General features: G+C 48.9%; 1 protein-coding gene across 1 annotated transcript in view; it reads right to left on the reverse strand.

Annotated features, from left to right (window-relative positions):
• Positions 1 to 22,221, reverse strand: part of LOC110510377 (CDK5 and ABL1 enzyme substrate 2) — a 113,790-nt gene that overhangs the window by 56,460 nt on the left and 35,109 nt on the right. Inside the window, exons 2-3 of the mRNA XM_036947799.1 lie at positions 3,828 to 3,923; positions 996 to 1,073 (exon numbers count right to left, since the gene is read on the reverse strand). Of these exons, the coding sequence (XP_036803694.1) occupies positions 996 to 1,073; positions 3,828 to 3,923 (174 nt within the window). The remainder of the gene's footprint in view (positions 1 to 995; positions 1,074 to 3,827; positions 3,924 to 22,221) is intronic.

The raw sequence follows: 22,221 nt of genomic DNA on the forward strand, positions 1-22,221 counted from the left end.
GATGGCGATTGCGTCATCCCTGAATCTATTGGGGCTGTACGCAAATTGCAGTGGGTCTAGGGTGTCAGGTAGGGTGGAGGTGATATGATCCTTGACTAGTCTCTCAAAGCACCTCGTGAGTCATTTAGGTTCAGTTACCTTTGCTTTATTTGGTTGAGGAACAATGGTGGCCATCGTGAAGCATGTGGGAACAGCAGACTGGGATAGCGAGAGATTGAATATGTCCATAAACACACTAGCCAGCTGGTCTGTGCATGCTCTGAGGACGCGGCTAGGGATGCTGTCTGGGCCCACAGGCTCCCCAGTGGGCGGGCCCAGGCTTTCCAGTGGGTGGGCCCAGGCTTTCCAGTGGGTGGGCCCAGGCTCCCCAGTGGGTGGGCCCAGGCTCCCCAGTGGGTGGGCCCAGGCTCCCCAGTGGGTGGGCCCAGGCTTTCCAGTGGGTGGGCCCAGGCTCCCCAGTGGGTGGGCCCAGGCTCCCCAGTGGGTGGGCCCAGGCTTCCCAGTGGGTGGGCCCAGGCTCCCCAGTGGGTGGGCCCAGGCTCCCCAGTGGGCGGGCCCAGGCTCCCCAGTGGGTGGGCCCAGGCTCCCCAGTGGGTGGGCCCAGGCTCCCCAGTGGGTGGGCCCAGGCTCCCCAGTGGGTGGGCCCAGGCTCCCCAGTGGGCGGGCCCAGGCTCCCCAGTGGGTGGGCCCAGGCTTCCCAGTGGGTGGGCCCAGGCTCCCCAGTGGGTGGGCCCAGGCTCCCCAGTGGGTGGGCCCAGGCTCCCCAGTGGGTGGGCCCAGGCTCCCCAGTGGGTGGGCCCAGGCTCCCCAGTGGGTGGGTCCAGGCTCCCCAGTGGGTGGGCCCAGGCTTCCCAGGAGTCTCATAAAACAGAGTGGGATCATTTGAGTGAACGACAACGTGTGAATATTCCCCAATTTAACGGTGCGAGGAGGAAGCAACACATGACTAAACGGGACACGCTGAATCAGTGTGAAGGGAATAAGTTGTACTGTACCTGATGTGAACGCTCTCTCCATAGGGCAACACTGAGAACACCGCAAACAGAGAACGCTTGGCACAGATCAACACGATCCTGGAGACACATCGGCCACGTCAGACAGGGATGAAGGGAGAGAAGCAGACATACAGATAGATTAAATATCTCTGTTGCTCTCCTACTCTAAAACATTTGCTTGGCCCAATAACATGTACACGTGTAGGCCTATTTCATGTCAATATAGCATCACTGAATTGACTTGGGAGAAGAAAAAAAAACTCCTATGACTAGGTTTGATGGAAACAAGGATGTTGTGTAAACATTGAACTGAAACTTAACCTACACAGCTCTATAATGACCCTAGTGGGACAAGTATCAGCTGAATAATCAGCTATGTCCCCTCAACATTTTACGAGGTTGACATACACACAGGAGGCACCTCTGCCATTACCCTAGTTGGACCAGTATCAGCGGCAGGACCAGATGTGGCTAACACCTAACGTTACACCGTCCTGCGTCATAACGAAGTTACTGTCCATTAGCCTACAGCTAACATTATCAAAGAGGATGTATGTGTAACCGATGTGAAATGGCTAGCTTAGTTAGCGGTGGTGCGCGCTAATAGCGTTTCAATCGGTGACGTCACTTGCTCTGAGGCCTTGAAGTAGTAGTTCCACTTGCTCTGCAAGGGCCGAGGCTTTTGTGGCGCAATGGGTAACGATGCTTTGTGGGTGACTGTTGATGTGTGCAACCATAAGATGTAAGGATTGGAGAGAAGGAGGCGTGTCTTAAGGGGGATATATATATATATAATTTATATATATATATATATATATATATATATATATATATATATATATATATATATATATATATAAATAATACTTATTTTTCCACCATAATTTGCAAATAAATTCATAAAAAATCCTACAATGTGATTTTCTGGATTTTTTTCTTCTCATTTTGTCTGTCATAGTTGAAGTGTACCTATGATGAAAATTACAGGCCTCTCTCATCTTTTTAAGTGGGAGAACTTGCACAATTGGTGGCTGACTAAATACTTTTTTTGCCCCACTGTATATCTGTGATGGGAGAAATGTTGGGTTGTCTGAATTACAGCTGTACAGCTGTTCCCCTTTGGGAAGAATTAAACTTGGTTAAAGCTTCTCTAGTGTCTGTGATTTTAGTGTCTGTGATTTTAGTGTCTGTGATTTTAGTGTCTGTGAATTTTAGTGTCTGTGATTTTAGTGTCTGTGATTTTAGTGTCTGTGAATTTTAGTGTCTGTGATTTTAGTGTCTGTGATTTTAGTGTCTGTGAATTTTAGTGTCTGTGATTTTAGTGTCTGTGAATTTTAGTGTCTGTGATTTTAGTGTCTGTGATTTTAGTGTCTGTGATTTTAGTGTCTGTGAATTTTAGTGTCTGTGATTTTAGTGTCTGTGATTTTAGTGTCTGTGATTTTAGTGTCTGTGATTTTAGTGTCTGTGAATTTAGTGTCTGTGATTTTAGTGTCTGTGATTTTAGTGTCTGTGATTTTAGTGTCTGTGATTTTAGTGTCTGTGATTTTAGTGTCTGTGAATTTTAGTGTCTGTGATTTTAGTGTCTGTGATTTTAGTGTCTGTGATTTTAGTGTCTGTGATTTTAGTGTCTGTGATTTTAGTGTCTGTGAATTTTAGTGTCTGTGATTTTAGTGTCTGTGAATTTTAGTGTCTGTGATTTTAGTGTCTGTGATTTTAGTGTCTGTGAATTTTAGTGTCTGTGAATTTAGTGTCTGTGATTTTAGTGTCTGTGATTTTAGTGTCTGTGAATTTTAGTGTCTGTGATTTTAGTGTCTGTGATTTTAGTGTCTGTGATTTTAGTGTCTGTGATTTTAGTGTCTGTGATTTTAGTGTCTGTGATTTTAGTGTCTGTGAATTTTAGTGTCTGTGATTTTAGTGTCTGTGAATTTTAGTGTCTGTGATTTTAGTGTCTGTGATTTTAGTGTCTGTGAATTTTAGTGTCTGTGAATTTAGTTTCTGTGATTTTAGTGTCTGTGATTTTAGTGTCTGTGAATTTTAGTGTCTGTGATTTTAGTGTCTGTGATTTTAGTGTCTGTGATTTTAGTGTCTGTGATTTTAGTGTCTGTGATTTTAGTGTCTGTGAATTTTAGTGTCTGTGATTTTAGTGTCTGTGATTTTAGTGTCTGTGAATTTAGTGTCTGTGATTTTAATGTCTGTGATTTTAGTGTCTGTGATTTTAGTGTCTGTGATTTTAGTGTCTGTGATTTTAGTGTCTGTGATTTTAGTGTCTGTGAATTTAGTGTCTGTGATTTTAGTGTCTGTGATTTTAGTGTCTGTGATTTTAGTGTCTGTGATTTTAGTGTCTGTGAATTTTAGTGTCTGTGATTTTAGTGTCTGTGATTTTAGTGTCTGTGATTTTAGTGTCTGTGATTTTAGTGTCTGTGGTTTTAGTGTCTGTGATTTTAGTGTCTGTGATTTTAGTGTCTGTGATTTTAGTGTCTGTGATTTTAGTGTCTGTGATTTTAGTGTCTGTGATTTTAGTGTCTGTGATTTTAGTGTCTGTGATTTTAGTGTCTGTGAATTTTGCCAGTTACATGTATGTTCCTCATTGGTATTAAAGGCGTACTGTGTGAGTTACAATAGATTTTTAATGAATGGTACTGCAGCGTATTTAAGTCCTCATCAAAACCCCGAACTGGACCTTTGTTCATGCACCTCTGGGTTTGGACAGAAGACACAGAGACATTGTGTGTTTCAAAAGGATAAAAGGACACTGTCGTCATCTCTTCTTCCAAACACAGGACGTTCTGTGGGAGAATGAGGAAGTGCTTCAGGAAGCGCAGCTGTTCACACCTGCTGCCCCGCGTGTCGTACTGTCTCATGTTCTTGATGAAGTGGACCTTCTTCACAGGGCGAGGTCTGGGAGAGCCCGACAGGTTACGAGTCCGACTGGAAGGGGGAGTGGGAGGGATGAGGGGGGGAGGGAAGCAAGATAGGGAAGGAGGGAGGCAAGAGAGAGGGAAGGAGGGAGATGAGAGAGAGGAAAGGAGGGAGGGATAAAGAGAGGAGGGAGGGAGGCAAGAGAGAGGGAAGGAGGGAGAGAGAAAGAGAAGTAAAGAGGAAGGAAAGAGAGGGAAGGAGGGAGAGAGAGGGAGGGAAGGAGGGAGAGAGAGGGAGGGAAGGAAGGAGGGAGAGAGAGGGAGGGAAGGGAGGCAAGAGAGAGGGAAGAAGGGAGAGAGAGAGAGAGGAGGGAGAGAGAGATGGAAGGAGGGAGAGAGAGAGAGATGGAAGGAGGGAGAGAGATGGAAGGAGGGAGAGAGAGATGGAAGGAGGGAGGGAGAAAGAGAGGGAAGGAGGGAGAGAGAGAAGTACAGTTAGTCATGAAACACAGACAAGCGACTCCCCAGTTTCCAGTCCCAACAGTCACCAATCATCACAGTAAACAAAACTGCTAATGACATTGGCTGAATCCAAGCCTTTGTGACTGTGATGAAACGTATGCAGTGATCAGGGACAGTCAACCTGTGATCACTGTGTGTTCCCTGGGGGGAGGAGTCAACCTGTGGTCACTCTGTGTTCCCTGGGGGGAGGAGTCAACCTGTGATCACTGTGTGTTCCCTGGGGGGAGAAGTCAATCTGTGATCACTGTGTGTTCCCTGGGGGGAGAAGTCAATCTGTGGTTACTCTGTGTTCCCTGGGGGGAGAAGTCAACCTGTGATCACTGTGTGTTCCCTGGGGGGAGAAGTCAATCTGTGGTTACTCTGTGTTCCCTGGGGGGAGAAGTCAATCTGTGATCACTGTGTGTTCCCTGGGGGGAGAAGTCAACCTGTGATCACTGTGTGTTCCCTGGGGGGAGGAGTCAACCTGTGATCACTGTGTGTTCCCTGGGGGGAGGAGTCAACCTGTGGTCACTCTGTGTTCCCTGGGGGGAGGAGTCAACCTGTGATCACTGTGTGTTCCCTGGGGGGAGAAGTCAATCTGTGATCACTGTGTGTTCCCTGGGGGGAGAAGTCAACCTGTGATCACTGTGTGTTCCCTGGGGGGAGAAGTCAACCTGTGATCACTGTGTGTTCCCTGGGGGGAGAAGTCAACCTGTGATCACTGTGTGTTCCCTGGGGGGAGGAGTCAATCTGTGATCACTGTGTGTTCCCTGGGGGGAGGAGTCAACCTGTGGTCACTCTGTGTTCCCTGGGGGGAGAAGTCAACCTGTGGTTACTCTGTGTGTGTTCCCTGGGGGGAGAAGTCAACCTGTGGTTACTCTGTGTGTGTTCCCTGGGGGGAGGAGTCAACCTGTGGTCACTCTGTGTTCCCTGGGGGGAGGAGTCAACCTGTGGTCACTCTGTGTTCCCTGGGGGGAGGAGTCAACCTGTGGTCACTCTGTGTTCCCTGGGGGGAGGAGTCAACCTGTGGTCACTCTGTGTTCCCTGGGGGGAGGAGTCAACCTGTGGTTACTCTGTGTGTTCCCTGGGGGGAGGAGTCAACCTGTGATCACTCTGTGTGTGTTCCCTGGGGGGAGGAGTCAACCTGTGGTCACTCTGTGTTCCCTGGGGGGAGGAGTCAACCTGTGGTCACTCTGTGTTCCCTGGGGGGAGGAGTCAACCTGTGGTCACTCTGTGTTCCCTGGGGGGAGGAGTCAACCTGTGGTCACTCTGTGTTCCCTGGGGAGAGAAGTACAACACTACAACATACAATGATTTTCTAGACGATTCTGTTCTTCCAACTTTGTGGAAACAGTTTGGAGAAGTTTCTGTTTCAGCATGACAATGCCCCCGTGCACAAGGAGAGGTCCATACGGAAATGGTTTGTCGAGATCGAGTTTGGAAGAACTTGACTGGCCTGCACAGAGCCCTGACCTCAACTCCACTGAACACCATTGGGATGAATTGGAACGCCGACTGCGAGCCAGGACTAATCACCCCCAACATCAGTGCCCGACCTCACTAATGATCTTGTAGCTGAATAGAAGTCCCCCTGCAGCAATGTTCCTACATCTAGTGCAAAGCCTTCCCAGAAGAGTGGAGGCTGTTATAGCAGCAATGTTCCAACATCTAGTGGAAAGCCTTCCCAGAAGAGTGGAGGCTGTTATAGCAGCAATGTTCCAACATCTAGTGGAAAGCCTTCCCAGAAGAGTGGAGGTTGTTATAGCAGCAATGTTCCAACATCTAGTGGAAAGCCTTCCCAGAAGAGTGGAGGCTGTTATAGCAGCAATGTTCCAACATCTAGTGGAAAGTCTTCCCAGAAGAGTGGAGGCTGTTATAGCAGCAATGTTCCAACATCTAGTGGAAAGCCTTCCCAGAAGAGTGGAGGCTGTTATAGCAGCAATGTTCCAACATCTAGTGGAAAGTCTTCCCAGAAGAGTGGAGGCTGTTATAGCAGCAATGTTCCTACATCTAGTGGAAAGCCTTCCCAGAAGAGTGGAGGTTGTTATAGCAGCAAATGGGGGACCAACTCCATATTAATGGCCATGATTTTGAAATGAGATGTTGGATGAGCAGGTGTCCACATACTGTGTAGTGTATCTGGGGCCTATAGACAAGGACTCAGTTTATTGCCGTAATTCAAACCACATAAGAAAAAACACATAAGAAAACGCTGAGTGGGAAAAGTTTAGATTCGAGTAGAAATCTGTGGCAGTGCTGATGATGCTGATGTCACAGTGATGTCACAGTGATGTCACAGTGATTATCGTCTCAACTGAAGTTGAATAAGAATAGTAGAGACAGTGCACATCTCTGTGTGTCTCTCTCTCCATCCTCCCCTCTCTCTCTCCATCCTCATCTTCTCTTCATCCTCCCCCCTCTCTCTCTCCTTCCTCTCTCTCTCTCCATCCTCCCCTCTCTCTCTCTCCATCGTCTCTCCATCCTCCCCTCTCTCTCTCCATCCTCCCCTCCCTCTCTCCATCCTCCCCTCTCTCTCTCCATCCTCCCCTCTCTCTCTCTCCATCGTCTCTCCATCCTCCCCTCTCTCTCACCATCTTCCATCCTCTCTCCATCCTCCCCTCTCTCTCTCTCTCCATCGTCTCTCCATCCTCCCCTCTCTCTCTCTCCATCCCCTCTCCATCCTCCCATCTCTCTCTCCACCCCCCCCCTCTCTCTCTCTCGCTCTCTCTCCCCATCCTCTCTCCATCCTCCCCACTCTCTCTCCCCATCCTCTCTCCATCCTCCCCTCTCTCTCACCATCCTCCATCCTCTCTCCATCCTCCCCTCATCCTCCCCTCTTTTCTCCCTTTCATCCCTCTCTCTCTCTCCATCACTCTCTCTCTCTCCATCCTCCACTCCCTCTCCATCCTCCACTCCCTCTCTCCATCCTCTCTCTCTCCATCATCCCCCCCTCTCTCTCCATCCTCATCTTCTCTTCATCCTCCCCCCTCTCTCTCCATCCTCCCCGCTCTCTCTCCATCCTCCCCTTCCTCTCTCCATCCTCCCCTTCCTCTCTCCATCCTCCCCTCCCTCTCTCCATCCTCCCCTCCCTCTCTCCATCCTCCCCTCCCTCTCTCCATCGTCTCTCCATCCCCCCCTCTCTCTCTCCATCCTCCCCTCTCTCGCTCTCTCCCTCGTCTCTCCACCCTCCCCTCTCTCTCTCTCCATCCCCTCTCCATCCTCCCATCTCTCTCTCCATCCTCCCCTCTCTCTCTCCATCCCCTCTCCATCCTCCCATCTCTCTCTCCATCCTCTCTCCAACCTCCCCTCTCTCTCTCCACCCCCTCCCCTCTCTCTCCATCTTCCCCCCTCTCTCCATCCTCCCCTCTCTCTCTCCATCCTCTCTCCATCCTCCCCTCATCCTCCCCTCTTTTCTCCCTTTCATCCCTCTCTCTCTCTCCGTCACTCTCTCTCTCTCCATCCTCCACTCCCTCTCTCTCCATCCTCCACTCCCTCTCCATCCTCCACTCCCTCTCTCCATCCTCTCTCTCTCCATCCTCCCCTCTCTCTCTCCATCCTCCATCCTCTCTTCATCCTCCCCCCTCTCTCTCCATCCTCCCCGCTCTCTCTCTCCATCCTCCCCTTCCTCTCTCCATCCTCCCCTTCCTCTCTCCATCCTCCCCTTCCTCTCTCCATCCTCCCCTCCCTCTCTCCATCCTCCCCTCTCTCTCTCCCCATCCTCCCCGCTCTCTCTCCATCCTCCCCTTCCTCTCTCCATCCCCCCCTCTCTCTCTCGCTCTCTCTCCCCATCCTCCATCCTCTCTCCATCCTCCCCTCTCTCTCCACCCCCCAATCTCTCTCTCCATCCTCCCCCCTCTCTCCATTCTCCCCTCTCTCTCTCCATCCTCCATCCTCTCTCCATCCTCCCCTCATCCTCCCCTCTTTTCTCCCTTTCATCCCTCTCTCTCTCTCCATCCTCCACTCCCTCTCCATCCTCCACTCCCTCTCCATCCTCCACTCTCTCTCTCCATGCGCTCTCTCTCCATCCTCCCCCTCTCTCTCCATCCTCCCTGCTCTCTCTCTCCATCCTCCCCTTCCTCTCTCCATCCTGCCCTTCCTCTCTCCATCCTCCCCTTCCTCTCTCCATCCTCCCCTCCCTCTCTCCATCCTCCCCTCCCTCTCTCCATCCTCCCCTCTCTCTCTCTCCATACTCTCTCCATCCTCCCCTTCCTCTCTCCATCCTCCCCTTCCTCTCTCCATCCTCCCCTTCCTCTCTCCATCCTCCCCTCCCTCTCTCCATCCTCCCCTCCCTCTCTCCATCCTTCCCTCCCTCTCTCCATCCTCCCCTCTCTCTCTCCATCCTCCCCTCTCTCTCTCTCCATACTCTCTCCATCCTCCCCGCTCTCTCTCCATCCTCCCCTTCCTCTCTCCATCCTCCCCTTCCTCTCTCCATCCTCCCCTCCCTCTCTCCATCCTCCCCTCCCTCTCTCCATCCTCCCCTCTCTCTCTCTCCATACTCTCTCCATCCTCCCCTTCCTCTCTCCATCCTCCCCTTCCTCTCTCCATCCTCCCCTTCCTCTCTCCATCCTCCCCTCCCTCTCTCCATCCTCCCCTCCCTCTCTCCATCCTCCCCTCCCTCTCTCCATCCTCCCCTCTCTCTCTCCATCCTCCCCTCTCTCTCTCTCCATACTCTCTCCATCCTCCCCGCTCTCTCTCCATCCTCCCTTTCCTCTCTCCATCCTCCCCTTCCTCTCTCCATCCTCCCCTCCCTCTCTCCATCCTCCCCTCCCTCTCTCCATCCTCCCCTTCCTCTCTCCATCCCCCCTCTCTCTCTCGCTCTCTCTCCCCATCCTCCATCCTCTCTCCATCCTCTCTCCATCCTCCCCTCTCTCTCCACCCCCCAATCTCTCTCTCCATCCTCCCCCCTCTCTCCATTCTCCCCTCTCTCTCTCCATCCTCCATCCTCTCTCCATCCTCCCCTCATCCTCCCCTCTTTTCTCCCTTTCATCCCTCTCTCTCTCTCCATCCTCCACTCCCTCTCCATCCTCCACTCCCTCTCCATCCTCCACTCTCTCTCTCCATGCACTCTCTCTCCATCCTCCCCCCTCTCTTCATCCTCCCCCCTCTCTCTCCATCCTCCCTGCTCTCTCTCTCCATCCTCCCCTTCCTCTCTCCATCCTGCCCTTCCTCTCTCCATCCTCCCCTTCCTCTCTCCATCCTCCCCTTGCTCTCTCCATCCTCCCCTCCCTCTCTCCATCCTCCCCTCCCTCTCTCCATCCTCCCCTCTCTCTCTCTCCATACTCTCTCCATCCTCCCCTTCCTCTCTCCATCCTCCCCTCCCTCTCTCCATCCTCCCCTCCCTCTCTCCATCCTCCCCTTCCTCTCTCCATCACCCCCTCTCTCTCTCGCTCTCTCTCCCCATCCTCCATCCTCTCTCCATCCTCTCTCCATCCTCCCCTCTCTCTCCACCCCCCAATCTCTCTCTCCATCCTCCCCCCTCTCTCCATTCTCCCCTCTCTCTCTCCATCCTCCATCCTCTCTCCATCCTCCCCTCATCCTCCCCTCTTTTCTCCCTTTCATCCCTCTCTCTCTCTCCATCCTCCACTCCCTCTCCATCCTCCACTCTCTCTCTCCATGCGCTCTCTCTCCATCCTCCCCCCTCTCTTCATCCTCCCCCCTCTCTCTCCATCCTCCCTGCTCTCTCTCTCCATCCTCCCCTTCCTCTCTCCATCCTGCCCTTCCTCTCTCCATCCTCCCCTTCCTCTCTCCATCCTCCCCTTCCTCTCTCCATCCTGCCCTTCCTCTCTCCATCCTCCCCTTCCTCTCTCCATCCTCCCCTCCCTCTCTCCATCCTCCCCTCCCTCTCTCCATCCTCCCCTCTCTCTCTCTCCATACTCTCTCCATCCTCCCCTTCCTCTCTCCATCCTCCCCTTCCTCTCTCCATCCTCCCCTTCCTCTCTCCATCCTCCCCTACCTCTCTCCATCCTCCCCTCCCTCTCTCCATCCTCCCCTCCCTCTCTCCATCCTCCCCTCTCTCTCTCTCCATACTCTCTCCATCCTCCCCGCTCTCTCTCCATCCTCCCCTTCCTCTCTCCATCCTCCCCTTCCTCTCTCCATCCTCCCCTCCCTCTCTCCATCCTCCCCTCCCTCTCTCCATCCTCCCCTCTCTCTCTCCATCCTCCCCTCTCTCTCTCTCCATACTCTCTCCATCCTCCCCTTCCTCTCTCCATCCTCCCCTTCCTCTCTCCATCCTCCCCTTCCTCTCTCCATCCTCCCCTCCCTCTCTCCATCCTCCCCTCCCTCTCTCCATCCTCCCCTCCCTCTCTCCATCCTCCCCTCTCTCTCTCCATCCTCCCCTCTCTCTCTCTCTCCATACTCTCTCCATCCTCCCCGCTCTCTCTCCATCCTCCACTTCCTCTCTCCATCCTCCCCTTCCTCTCTCCATCCTCCCCTCCCTCTCTCCATCCTCCCCTCCCTCTCTCCATCCTCTCCTTCCTCTCTCCATCCCCCCCTCTCTCTCTCGCTCTCTCTCCCCATCCTCCATCCTCTCTCCATCCTCTCTCCATCCTCCCCTCTCTCTCCACCCCCCAATCTCTCTCTCCATCCTCCCCCCTCTCTCCATTCTCCCCTCTCTCTCTCCATCCTCCATCCTCTCTCCATCCTCCCCTCATCCTCCCCTCTTTTCTCCCTTTCATCCCTCTCTCTCTCTCCATCCTCCACTCCCTCTCCATCCTCCACTCCCTCTCCATCCTCCACTCTCTCTCTCCATGCGCTCTCTCTCCATCCTCCCCCCTCTCTCTCCATCCTCCCTGCTCTCTCTCTCCATCCTCCCCTTCCTCTCTCCATCCTGCCCTTCCTCTCTCCATCCTGCCCTTCCTCTCTCCATCCTCCCCTTCCTCTCTCCATCCTCCCCTTCCTCTCTCCATCCTCCCCTCCCTCTCTCCATCCTCCCCTCCCTCTCTCCATCCTCCCCTCTCTCTCTCTCCATACTCTCTCCATCCTCCCCTTCCTCTCTCCATCCTCCCCTCCCTCTCTCCATCCTCCCCTCCCTCTCTCCATCCTCCCCTTCCTCTCTCTATCCCCCCCTCTCTCTCTCGCTCTCTCTCCCCATCCTCCATCCTCTCTCCATCCTCTCTCCATCCTCCCCTCTCTCTCCACCCCCCAATCTCTCTCTCCATCCTCCCCCTCTCTCCATTCTCCCCTCTCTCTCTCCATCCTCCATCCTCTCTCCATCCTCCCCTCATCCTCCCCTCTTTTCTCCCTTTCATCCCTCTCTCTCTCTCCATCCTCCACTCCCTCTCCATCCTCCACTCTCTCTCTCCATGCGCTCTCTCTCCATCCTCCCCCCTCTCTTCATCCTCCCCCCTCTCTCTCCATCCTCCCTGCTCTCTCTCTCCATCCTCCCCTTCCTCTCTCCATCCTGCCCTTCCTCTCTCCATCCTCCCCTTCCTCTCTCCATCCTCCCCTTCCTCTCTCCATCCTCCCCTCCCTCTCTCCATCCTCCCCTCCCTCTCTCCATCCTCCCCTCTCTCTCTCTCTATACTCTCTCCATCCTCCCCTTCCTCTCTCCATCCTCCCCTTCCTCTCTCCATCCTCCCCTTCCTCTCTCCATCCTCCCCTCCCTCTCTCCATCCTCCCCTCCCTCTCTCCATCCTCCCCTCCCTCTCTCCATCCTCCCCTCTCTCTCTCCATCCTCCCCTCTCTCTCTCTCCATACTCTCTCCATCCTCCACGCTCTCTCTCCATCCTCCCCTTCCTCTCTCCATCCTCCCCTTCCTCTCTCCATCCTCCCCTCCCTCTCTCCATCCTCCCCTCCCTCTCTCCATCCTCCCCTCTCTCTCTCCATCCTCCCCTCTCTCTCTCTCCATACTCTCTCCATCCTCCCCTTCCTCTCTCCATCCTCCCCTTCCTCTCTCCATCCTCCCCTTCCTCTCTCCATCCTCCCCTCCCTCTCTCCATCCTCCCCTCCCTCTCTCTCTCCATCCTCCCCTCTCTCTCTCTCCATCCTCCCCTCTCTCTCTCTCCATACTCTCTCCATCCTCCCCGCTCTCTCTCCATCCTCCCCTTCCTCTCTCCATCCTCCCCTTCCTCTCTCCATCCTCCCCTTCCTCTCTCCATCCTCCCCTCCCTCTCTCCATCCTCCCCTTCCTCTCTCCATCCTCCCCTTCCTCTCTCCATCCTCCCCTCCCTCTCTCCATCCTCCCCTCCCTCTCTCTCTCCATCCTCCCCTCTCTCTCTCTCCATCCTCCCCTCTCTCTCTCTCCATACTCTCTCCATCCTCCCCGCTCTCTCTCCATCCTCCCCTTCCTCTCTCCATCCTCCCCTTCCTCTCTCCATCCTCCCCTTCCTCTCTCCATCCTCCCCTCCCTCTCTCCATCCTCCCCTTCCTCTCTCCATCCTCCCCTTCCTCTCTCCATCCTCCCCTTCCTCTCTCCATCCTCCCCTTCCTCTCTCCATCCTCCCCTCCCTCTCTCCATCCTCCACTCTCCCTCTCTCCATCCTCCACTTTCCATCCTCCCCTCTCTCTCTCTCCATCCTCTCTCCATCCTCCCCTTCCTCTCTCCATCCTCCCCTTCCTCTCTCCATCCTCCACTCTCCATCCTCCCCCCTCTCTCTCCATCCTCCATCCTCTCTCCATCCTCCCCTCCCTCTCTCCATCCTTCCCTCCTTCTCTCCATCCTCCACTCTCCATCCTCCACTCTCTCTCTCTCTCCATCCTCCCCTCTCTCTCTCTCTCCATCCTTCCCTCTCTCTCCATCCTCCCCTCTCTCTCCATCCTCCCCTCTCTCTCCATCCTCCCCTCCCTCTCTTCATCCTCCCCTCCTTCCTCCCCTCTCTCTCCATCCTCCCCCTCCACCCTCCCCTCTCTCTCTCCATCCTCCCCTCCCTCTCTCCATCCTCCCCTCCCTCTCCATCCTCCCCCTCCACCCTCCCCTCTCTTTCACCATCCTTCTCTCTCCATCCTCCCCTCCCTCTCTCCATCCTCCCCTCTCTCTCCATCCTTCCCTCCCTCTCTCCATCCTCCCCTCTCGCTCCATCCTTCCCTCTCTCTCCATCCTCCCCTCTCTCTATCCTCCCCTCTCTCTATCCTCCCCCCTCTCTCTCTATCCTCCCCCCTCTCTCTCTATCCTCCCCCCTCTCTCTCTTTCCTCCCCAACTCTTCCACCCCCTCTCTCCATTAATATCCCTTCTCCCCCTATCTCCATCCCTCCCCTCATCCCTCTCTCCTCTCATTCCCCCCTCTCTCTCTATCCTCCCCAACTCTTCCACCCATCTCCATCCCTCCCCTCATCCCTCTCTCCTCTCATTTCCCTCTCCCTCTCATTCTCCTAACCAGTATTGTCTGGTGGTTTTTGGGTCCTGCGTTTAGTCTATATGCAGGGGAGAGAGGGAGAGACTCAAACCAGATATTTATCTCTCAGCTTCACATAGATGGCTCCGACCACCATCAATCAAATAAGAACTGTCTGATAAATGAGGGTTATTTTTGATGATGACACCTAGTTATATAGTTAGGTAGCTAACTATATAGCTACTGAAACAGATTATGTCGTTTTGCTATGTTTTTGGGGAAGAACATTGTTTGCCTCCATCAACTAGCTAGCTTTTTTTAATGACCAGCATTGTAGGTGCGCGAGACAACTTTACCAGCATCATAGCATATGTATCGATGAATCGCTGTGATATATGGAAGATGAGTGATAATGTAATCAATGTGTAATAACTAGAGGTCGACTGATTATTATTTTTTCAATGCCGATACCGATACCTGGAGGACCAAAAAAATCCGATACTGATTAATCAGCCGATTTTTATATACATTTGTAATAATGACAATTACAACAATACTGAATGAACAATGAACACTTTTATTTTAACTTCGTATAATACATAAATACCATCCATTTAGTCTCAAATAAATAATGAAACATGTTCAATTTGGTTTAAATAATGCAAAAACAAAGTGTTGGAGAATAGAGTAAAAGTGCAATATGTGCCATGTAAAAAAGCTAACGTTTAAGTTCCTTGCTCAGAACATGAGAACATATGAAAGCTGGTGGTTCCTTTTAACATGAGACTTCAATATTCCCAGTTAAGACGTTTTAGGTTGTAGTTATTATAGGAATTATAGGACTATTTCTCTCTATACCATTTGTATTTCATATACAGTGGGGCAAAAAAGTATTTAGTCAGCCACCAATTGTGCAAGTTCTCCCATTTAAAAAGATAAGAGAGGCCTGTAATTTTCATCGTAGGTACACTTCAACTATGACAGACAAAATTAGAAAAAAAATCCAGAAAATCACATTGTAGGATTTTGAATGAATTTATTTGCAAATTATGGTGGAAAATAAGTGTACCTATGATGAAAATTACAGGCCTCTCTCATCTTTTTAAGTGGGAGAACTTGCACAATTGGTGGCTGACTAAATACTTTTTTGCCCCACTGTACCTTTGACTATTGGATGTTTTTATAGATACTATAGTATTGCCAGCCTAATCTCGGGAGTTGATAGGCTTGAAGTCATTAACAGAGCTGTGCTTCAAGCATTGCTAAGACCTACTGGCAAACGCAGGAAAGTGCTGTTTGAATGAATGCTTACGAGCCTGCTGCCTCCTACCACCGCTGAGTCAGACTGCTCTATCAAATATCAAATCATAGACTTAATTATAATAAGCACACAGAAATTCGAGCCTCAGGTCATTAATATGGTCAAGTCTGGAAACTCATTTAGAAAACAAAAAGTTTATTCTTTCAGTGAAATACGAAAGCGTTCAGTATTTTATTGAACGGGTGGCAACCCTAAGTCTAAATATTGCTGTTACATTTTCAGCGATGCGCTTTTGTTAAATCACCCGTTTGGCGAAGTCGAAGTAGGCTGTGATTCGATGATAAATTAACAGGCACCGCGTTGATTATATACAACGCAGGACAAGCTAGTTAACCTAGTAATATCAACCATAACTAGTGATTATGTTAAGATTGATTGGTTTTTTTTAATAAGATATGTTTAACGCTAGCTAGCAATTTACATTGGCTCCTTGCAGCTACAAGGTCCTTTTGACGCTGCACTCGCGTAACAGGCGGTCAGCCTGCCACTCAGTCTCCTCGTGGATCAATGTAATCGGCCATAATCGCAGTCCAAAAATGCAGATTACCGATTGTTATAAAAACTTGAAATCGAATGAATTGGCTGATTAATAATCGGTCTCTACTCTGAACCAATTATATAAATTTGGGGGCAGGTCGAAAAAGCATTAAACATTAATGGCTTTCTTCTTTTCACTCATTCATTTAGGTTATATATTATTATTATTATTATATATATTAGGTTTAGTATTCTGGTTTAACTACTATGTTGTTGATCCATCCTCAGTTTTCTCCTATCGCAGTAAAATTAATTAAACATTAAACTCTGAAACTGTTTAAAAATGACAATTGGTGAACTTAGTGAAATCCCTGAGCGGTTTCCTTCCTCTCCGAGTACCACCGAACCCAAACCGGCCGTGCGCATGCAACATCGTGCGCAAATAGATTTTGTCCCCCCACACCAAACGCAAATTACAACACGCAGGTTAAAATATCAAAACAAAGTCTGAACCAATTACTGTATGTGGGAACTCCTTCAAGACTGTTGGAAAACCATTCCAGGTGAAGCTGGTTGAGAGAATGCCAAGAGTGTGCAAAGCTGTCATTAAGGCAAAGGGTGGCTATTTGAAAAATCTGATATAAAATATATTTTGATTCGTTTAAACACTTTTTTTGGTTACTACATGATTCCATATGTGTTATTTCATGGTTTTGATGTATTCACTACTATACTACAATGTAGAAAACAGTGAAAATAAAGAAAAACCCTTGAATGAGTAGGTCTTCTAAAATGTTTGACCGGTAGTATATATATATATAGCTGTAACCCTAAGGCATCCCTCGGTAATCTCTCTCTCTCTCCTCTTCACTCTTTCCCTCCTCCCCCTTCACTCTCTTCCCCCCCTCCCCCATCCTCTCTTCCCCCCCCTCTCCCATCCTCTCTTCCCCCCCTCCCCATCCTCTCTTCCCCCCCCTCCCCATCCTCTCTCTCTATCTTTGACTCTTTCCCTGTCTCCCCTCCACCCTCTCTCTCTCCATCCCTCATCCCCCTCCTCCACCCTCTCTCTCTCTCTCTCTCCCTCCCTCATCCCCCTCCTCCACCCTCTCTCTCTCTCTCTCCCTCCCTCATCCCCCTCCTCCACCCTCTCTCCCTCCCTCTTCTATCTTTGCCTCTTTCCCTGTCTCCTCTTCACTCTCCATCCCTCCCTCATCCCCCTTCACCCTCCTCCACCCTCTCTCTCTCTCTCTCTCTCTGTTGTTTTTAATCAGAGGTACTGAGCTGACTGGGGATCAGTGTGCTGATCTTGGTTCAAGGTTTCAGGGGCAGGCAGCAGTCAGTCAGGGCTGTGACATCACCGTCCAAGGGCTTTAGCTTTAAATACTTTTAAATCCTTAGCTAGCCTTTACTGTGGCGCTAGCTTTATGAGTGCTGTTAGGGCTGGAGTGGTAGCTGCTAGCTTCACTGCCCTAGATGTTGATATGGTGCCCTTAAACCCTGCTGTGTAGCACTAGACTGGCTCTATCAGTGCAGTTACTGTAGCCGCTAGCCGCTAGCTTAAATCAGTACTGTGCTCTCGATGCTGATTGGTGATCTAGGAATGTTACTATAAACTTTACTGGTTAATGATTGGTGGTCTGGTCATTCAGGTCGTCCAGGGACAGTCAAATACACAAGGATGAAAGGTGGAGCATTGTCTCTTTTGGTTGGACTCAGGACATGCACACTCTTATTGTGATCACATGTTTAAATGATTCAACTGACTTCTAATTACCAGTCTACCAAAGCTCGTACATCATGACGGAAGTGGTTTGTATGTGGTTTATAAAACATTCCCTGGTAGAATAGTGGGAATCAGTGAATGGTGAATTGGCCTAATGTCCTCATGTCAGTATCAGTGTGGAGGTTGAGGCTTAGTAACATCCTCTGATGGGAGATCTAATACTAATTAAGTATTAACAGAAGATAGCCTACAGCTGAGGAAGGAAGATACTGTGCGTGCATGTGTGTGCGTGTGGTGTGTGTGTGCGTGTGCATGTGTGTTAACTATTCTTGTGGGGACCATAAGTCTCCAAAATAATACTAAACAAACAAAATGTGAACAACTGCTATTTCTAGGGGGTTTAGGGGTAAGGTTAGACTGAGTTTTAGGGATAGAATTAGTTTAAGGGTTGGAATGAGGTTAAGTGTTAGGGTTAGGAGCTAGGGTTAATTTTAGGGTTAGGGTTAAGGTTAGGAGCTAGGGTTAGTTTTAGGGTTAGGTTTTTGGGTTAAGGTTAGGAGCTAGAGTTAAGGTTAGGGGTACAGGTTAGGGTAAGGGTTAGGGGTTAAGGAATATATAATTTTTAATGGGACTGAATTGTATGTCCCCACAAGGTTAGCTGCGCAAGAATGTGCGTGCGGATTACATGATTTTATCCACAATATTTTTTTATCCACGGTATTGTTTTATCCACGGTATTGTTTTATCCACGGTATTGTTTAATCCATGGTATTGTTTTATCCACGGTATTGTTTTATCCACGGTATTGTTTTATCCACGGTATTGTTTAATCCATGGTATTGTTTTATCCACGGTATTGTTTTATCTACGGTATTGTTTTATCTACGGTATTGTTTTATCCACGGTATTGTTTTATCCACGGTATTGTTTAATCCATGGTATTGTTTTATCCACGGTATTGTTTTATCTACGGTATTGTTTTATCTACGGTATTGTTTTATCCATGGCATTGTTTTATCTACGGTATTGTTTTATCCACGGTATTGTTTTATTCACGGTATTGTTTTATCTACGGTATTGTTTTATTCACGGTATTGTTTTATCCATGGTATTGTTTTATTCACGGTATTGTTTTATCCATGGTATTGTTTTATCTATGGTATTGTGTTTCCAACTTGAATAACGATAGAAATTATTATCGTTCAGAAAGTTTTCAGACCCCTTAACTTTTTCCACATTTTGCTACATTAAAGCCTTATTCTAAAATTGATTTAGAAAAAAATATCCTTATTAATCTACAATCATACTGACAAAAAGCAAAAACAGAAATACCTTATTTACATAAGTATTCAGACCCTTTGCTATGAGACTCGATATTGAGCTCAGTTGCATCTTGTTTCCATTGATCAAAAAACTAAGCCATGAGGTTGAAGGAATTGTCGGTAGAGCTCCGGGACAGGATTGTGTCGAGGCACAGATCTGGGGAAGGCTACCAAAACATTTCTAGAGCATTGAAGGTCCCCAAGAACACAGTAGCCGCCAACATTCTTAAACGGAAGAAGTTTGGAACCACCAAGACTCTTCTTAGAGCTGGCTGCTCGGCCAAACTGAGCAATCGGGGGAGAAGGGCCTTGGTCAGGGAGGTGACCAAGAACCCAGTGACCAAGAACCGACAGAGCTCCAGAGTTCCTCTGTGGAGATGGGAGAACCTTCCAGAAGGACAACCACCTCTGCAGCACTCCACCAATCAGGCATTTACGGTAGAGTGGCCAGACGGAAGACAATCCTCAGTAAAAGGCACATGACAGTCCACTTGGAGTTAGCCCAAAGGTACCTAAATAACCCTCAGACCATGAAAAACAAGATTCTCTGGTCTGATGAAACAAAGATTAAAATATTTGGCCTGAATGCCAAGGGTCACGTCTGGAGGAAACCTGGCACCATCCCTACGGCGAAGCACGGTGGTGGCAGCATCATGCTGTCGGGATGTTTTTCAGCAGCAGGGACTGGGAGACTAGTCAGGATCGACAGAAAGATGAACGAAGCAAAGTACAGAGAGATCCTTGATGAAAACTTTCTCCAAAGCTCTCAGGACCTCAGACTGGGGGCGAAGGTTCACCTTCCAACAGGACAACGACCCTAAGCACACAGCCAAGACAACGCAGGAGTGGCTTCAGGACAAGTCTCTGAATATCCTTGAGTGGCCCAACCGGAGCCCGGACTTGACTTGAACCCGATCGACCATCTCTGGAGAGACCTGAAAATAGCTGTGCATCGACGCTCCCCATCCAACCTGACAGAGCTTGAGAGGATCTGCAGAGAAGAATGGGAGAAACTCCCCAAATACAGGTGTGCCAAGTTTATAGCGTCATACCCAAGAAGACTCGAGGCTGTAATCTCTGTCCAAGGTGCTTCAACAAAGTACTGAGTAAAGGGTCTGAGGACAGATGTAAATGGGATATTTCAGTTTTTTTTATTTTTTTATTTATACATTTGCCAAAAAATCTAAAAACCTGTTTTTGCTTTCTCATTATGGGGTATCGTGTGTAGATTGATGAGGGGGGGAACAAACAATTTAATCAATTTTAGAACAAAAGCTGTAACGTAACAACATGTGGAAAAAGTTCAAGGGGTCTGAATACTTTCCTGAATGCACCGTACATTCTACTACAGAAATATCAACAGTTCCCTCCCTTTCAGTTTACCATTAGTTCCTACTGTTTGGATAGTAACACCAGCAGGACCAGGACATACACTGACTGACAAATTGAACCCCATTCCCAACGAAAATGACAATCCTATTGTATTAGCATCGTATAATAGCTCTTAGGGTGAACCATCACTACTGATATTTCCTGCTGCTTACCTACCTGACTCCTACAGTAGTATTATTCATGGATTGGGACACGACCTACTGACTGACAAATTGAACCCCATTCCCAGCATCGTATAATAGCTCTTAGGGTGAACCATCACTACTGATATTTCCTGCTGCTTACCTACCTGACTCCTACAGTAGTATTATTCATGGATTGGGACACGAATTGAACCCCATTCCCAGCATCGTATAATAGCTCTTAGGGTGAACCATCACTACTGATATTACCTGCTGCTTACCTACCTGACTCCTACAGTAGTATTATTCATGGATTGGGACACGGCCTACTGACTGACAAATTGAACCCCAACCGCCGTCAAAAACCCCAATCTCATTTTGAAACAGAAATTACAATTTGTTTTGTATTAGCGTTGCACAATGATTCTAATCACAGATTAACCATCACTAGCCTAATATTTTCCTATTTAAAAAAAAAAGGGGGGGTTGAAGGTTGACTGACATCAATTAAGAGACATTATCGCATTTAGTGGGAAAATTCCAGACTGAGAATTCCTGCATCCCAAAATGCCACCCTATTCCCTATGGGCCCTGGTCACAAGTAGTGTGCACCCTATTTCCTATGGGCCCTGGTCACAAGTAGTGTGCACCCTATTCCCTATGGGCCCTGGTCACAAGTAGTGTGCACCCTATTTCCTATGGGCCCTGTTCACAAGTAGTGTGCACTATATATGGAATAGGGTCCTGGTCACAAGTAGTGTACACTATATAGGGAATAGGGCCCTGGTCACAAGTAGTGTGCACTATATAGGGAATAGGGCCCTGGTCACAAGTAGTGTGCACTATATATGGAATAGGGTCCTGGTCACAAGTAGTGTACACTATATAGGGAATAGGGCCCTGGTCACAAGTAGTGTGCACTATATAGGGAATAGGGCCCTGGTCACAAGTAGTGTGCACTATATAGGGAATAGGGCCCTGGTCACAAGTAGTGTACACTATATAGGGAATAGGGCCCTGGTCACAAGTAGTGTGCACTATATAGGGAATAGGGCCCTGGTCACAAGTAGTGTACACTATATATGGAATAGGGCCCTGGTCACAAGTAGTGTACACTAGAGTGCCATTTGGGATGTTTGCTACATGAACATCTGGCTGGGGTCATGAGAACACAGTGACATGTCGTCTCGTTTCAGATAAACTCTGTTACATAGTCTAGATTGTTTTTGTTTTCCTTACAAAATACCAGGTGGCCTATGGGTCTGACAGACAGACTCTATTGCACAGACATGCCTGTATTAGGAGAAAAAGCAACCATGTACGTTATCTGTCCTGGAATGGCTATCTGTTAGCAGATAGACAGATGACATATTATGTTAAGTGGGTGAAAGGCTGGGGCTGTGTGTGTGTGTGTGTGTGTGTGTGTGTGTGTGTGTGTGTGTGTGTGTGTGTGTGTGTCTCAAACTGTTTATACGGGAGTTAATTAATTTGTCTCTGGAGACTGACAGCCTGGGAAGAGAGCGGGTAGAGCATAGCAGAGGACAGAGGCTCGTCAACATGGGTTACACTGCTTTCACATAGGAATATACGGAATAGCCACAGGAAGTAGTTTGGGGGGGGTGGGGGTGCTGGCGCTGCGGACGGCTATATCGGTCGGGTAATAAGAGGACTATTAAAAGGCCCAGTCCGCTACTTTTGTGAAGAAAAAAAAACATGTTTATATAACCTCCTTACAACCAGGCCCATTTTTACAACAAACACGGAGACAAGCAGACGTAGTGGCGAGCCGGTGTAGGTGGGCGTCTAGTTTAATAAATCCATCGAATAAACACCATAAAAAAATGATTACATTATTACATTTGTTTAGGCAGGTCCTATGAAACATTATGCGACTAATATATATATATATATATATATATATAAATATATTTTTTAATAATAGGAAATCATATTTTGAGTTTAATTAGGCCTGTTGTCACGGTGTCTGTGTACCGTTTAACATGAAATCAATAGATATTTATTTTGTTCATTAAAACAGACCAGAAACACCCCGATCACAGTCAACACGTAGTATTTTGCCCCACACAACTTGTGTCACGGGAAGGCGTGGAACTGCGGTCACCACTACCACTACGTATCTACAAAACAACACATTATATCTACAATACAATACATTATAACACCACTACATATCTACAACACATTATAACACCACTACATATCTACAACACATTATAACA

The sequence above is a fragment of the Oncorhynchus mykiss genome, chromosome 16, assembly GCF_013265735.2.
Source record: "Oncorhynchus mykiss isolate Arlee chromosome 16, USDA_OmykA_1.1, whole genome shotgun sequence".
Taxonomy (NCBI): Eukaryota; Metazoa; Chordata; class Actinopteri; order Salmoniformes; family Salmonidae; genus Oncorhynchus; species Oncorhynchus mykiss.